General features: G+C 35.9%; 1 protein-coding gene across 1 annotated transcript; it reads left to right on the top strand.

The window, feature by feature from the left end:
* Positions 1–297: 297 nt before the first annotated feature.
* On the top strand, positions 298–1078 carry LOC109586564 (uncharacterized). Its single transcript, XM_020002766.1, has 5 exons — positions 298–355; positions 407–685; positions 734–808; positions 856–882; positions 968–1078. Exons 1-5 carry the CDS (start codon positions 313–315, stop codon positions 1051–1053), a joined length of 510 nt encoding a protein of 169 aa, XP_019858325.1. The 5' UTR covers positions 298–312; the 3' UTR covers positions 1054–1078.
* Positions 1079–2239: the final 1161 nt, after the last annotated feature.

Below are 2239 nucleotides of genomic sequence, written 5' to 3'. Positions count from 1 at the left end.
TTACTTTTTTGACCACACCCTCTAGATTAATTTTGCCCACGTGGTCCAAATTTATTAATAATAGTATACTAATTTAATTTTCGTATTCTTCCGTTCATAAACAAGACGTAACGCAAATAGACCTAGACAGATTAGTGTGGGTCTCGCTCATGCTCGCCCCAATTATATACTCTTGATATTAGAGTACAGGAAAATTTTTCCTGTACTCTAATATCTATGGTGATCTCTTCACATCTATGGCCACACCCAAAATTCTAACAAGTGGTTACAGATCTACGCATGCGCAGAATTGCAGACCAGCCCCGCCTTAAAATGGACTCTGTTGTTTTGGAAATTTTTCTAAGCTCGACCTTAAGTGAGTACAGAAGTATCATTCTATTGCAGATCTAACGTAAGATTGCCATAGAGATTGAAAATCTTAATGGATTGATAGCACTACTTGAGAGGCATAAGTACAACAAGGCATCATATTATCAACTTGGTCTACATCTTCAACTACACGATAACACATTGAAGAGCATTGAAAAAGAACACAAAGGACAGGTTGATCGTTGCTTTACTGAGTGTTTGTCTCACTGGTTGCGTAAAGTTGATGGTGTGGCGAATCCAACAATAGATACACTGATAGATGCTCTTAGAGGAATAGGAGAGAATGCTGTAGCTGATGGTATTAATGAACAAAGAAGTGAGATATGTTGATTTAAATAAAGCTGTTTTATTAATTTATTCTCAGTTCATAGTTTGCCTAGTAATGAAATCATAAATCAAGTCAGACTAACAGCTACACCTACATCGGAAGTCAATGAAAGTAAACTTTTGATATGCAATGCTTTTAATCTAATTATATGCCTTCAGATCGTCCAGACCAGCCCATAATTCAAGGTATATTTTGCTTGAATAAATTGTTTGGTTTTTAAACATAGTTGTGCAATGAATGCAGATGATTTTCATGTTGTTTTTGTTGTAGCCGGCCGTTGTTTTATTTTTGGGGCGAGCATGAGCGAGATCCACTCTAATCTGTCTAGGTCTATTTGCTTTACGTCTTGTTTGTGAACAGAAATATATGAAAACTAAATTAGTATACTATTGATAAATTTGGACCACGTGGGCAAAATTAATTTAGAGGGTGTGGTCAAACTTTTATTAGTAATAACATAGATATTAGAGTTACAGGGATAGGAAACTTCCGATTGCGGTTTTATTATTCCCATTGAGTTTATATTGTAGCCTAGCAACGGGATAATTCTGATGCTCCCTTCCCTTTTACGCAGCCCAAAAATTAGACAATTAGCTGTCTGGGCTGATATTTTCTACTGTTTCTGCCAGATAAAAGCCTTTTTCGAAGATTTTATGTTGCGTTATTATTGCTCTAGAATAGTGCTTCAATATAAACTGTGATAGACTAGTGTGTCTACTTTACAAAACATCACATCTTCATGAAATGATGGTGAAATTTTTGTTTTGCACTTCGACATCTGTATCTCAAACACATTTCTAAATACTTCATGATTAGCAAGGTAGACCGATTCTACAAGCAGTCCTCCAGGTCTTCCGCCTCGAAGCAGTCCTGTGCGTCACTTTGGTGGTGTTTTACACACAAATAAAGCAAATTTGCTGTGTTTTGCTTCTAAACACCTATCTCAAGAACTGGACGTTCTAGTGCCTAAAGGGCCCCATCTACAGAAAGTCTATAACCTATCCCGGGTCTTCCACCCATTAGCAGTTGTTTTAAAATACTCTAAGTACCTCAAAAAAATTTTTATTTGAGACACATGAAATAAAGTGATGCATTACCAACATTCTAATTTTGAGGAGCCAAATAATAAAATAAAAATCAGATAGCTAAAATAAAGAAAGAATATAGACATGGCTCCATTACAAGTTCATTTTCAAGTTGATACAGTGGACCTGAACAGGCTAAAAGACGATGAGAAAGACCTGCAACATCACAGACTAGCCACCATTGCTCAGTGTAAAAATGAAATTTACTGACAATTAGAAAGAATTAATACGGTATGGGGAAGGTAGCTTGATTTCCCACGAAAGGAAGTTTCCTATCCCTGTAACTCTAATATCTATGGTAGTAATGCATGCACTTTTCAATTTAGATGTCTTTGTAGCAATTGTTCTGTTAGGCCTTTTTCTTCTAACTTTTCTAAATTTTAATAGATCTATAACTCTAGGCTCTCTGTTAATTCGGTGAGTCCTTTAAGATACCTCTCTTTTCTATTTGTTCCTT

The sequence above is a fragment of the Amphimedon queenslandica genome, unplaced genomic scaffold, assembly GCF_000090795.2.
Source record: "Amphimedon queenslandica unplaced genomic scaffold, v1.1 AMPQUscaffold_12837, whole genome shotgun sequence".
Lineage (NCBI taxonomy): Eukaryota > Metazoa > Porifera > Demospongiae > Haplosclerida > Niphatidae > Amphimedon > Amphimedon queenslandica.
This window is presented reverse-complemented; position numbering and strand designations above follow the sequence as displayed.

Bases quoted from the DNA above. Each gene is read 5' to 3' on its own strand.
- LOC109586564 (XM_020002766.1), top strand. From the start codon at position 313: ATGGACTCTGTTGTTTTGGAAATTTTTCTAAGCTCGACCTTAA. The intron at 686-733 runs GTGAGATATGTT...ATTTATTCTCAG, and splicing joins TGGTATTAATGAACAAAGAA to TTCATAGTTTGCCTAGTAAT. The intron at 883-967 runs GTATATTTTGCT...TTTTTGTTGTAG, and splicing joins AGACCAGCCCATAATTCAAG to CCGGCCGTTGTTTTATTTTT.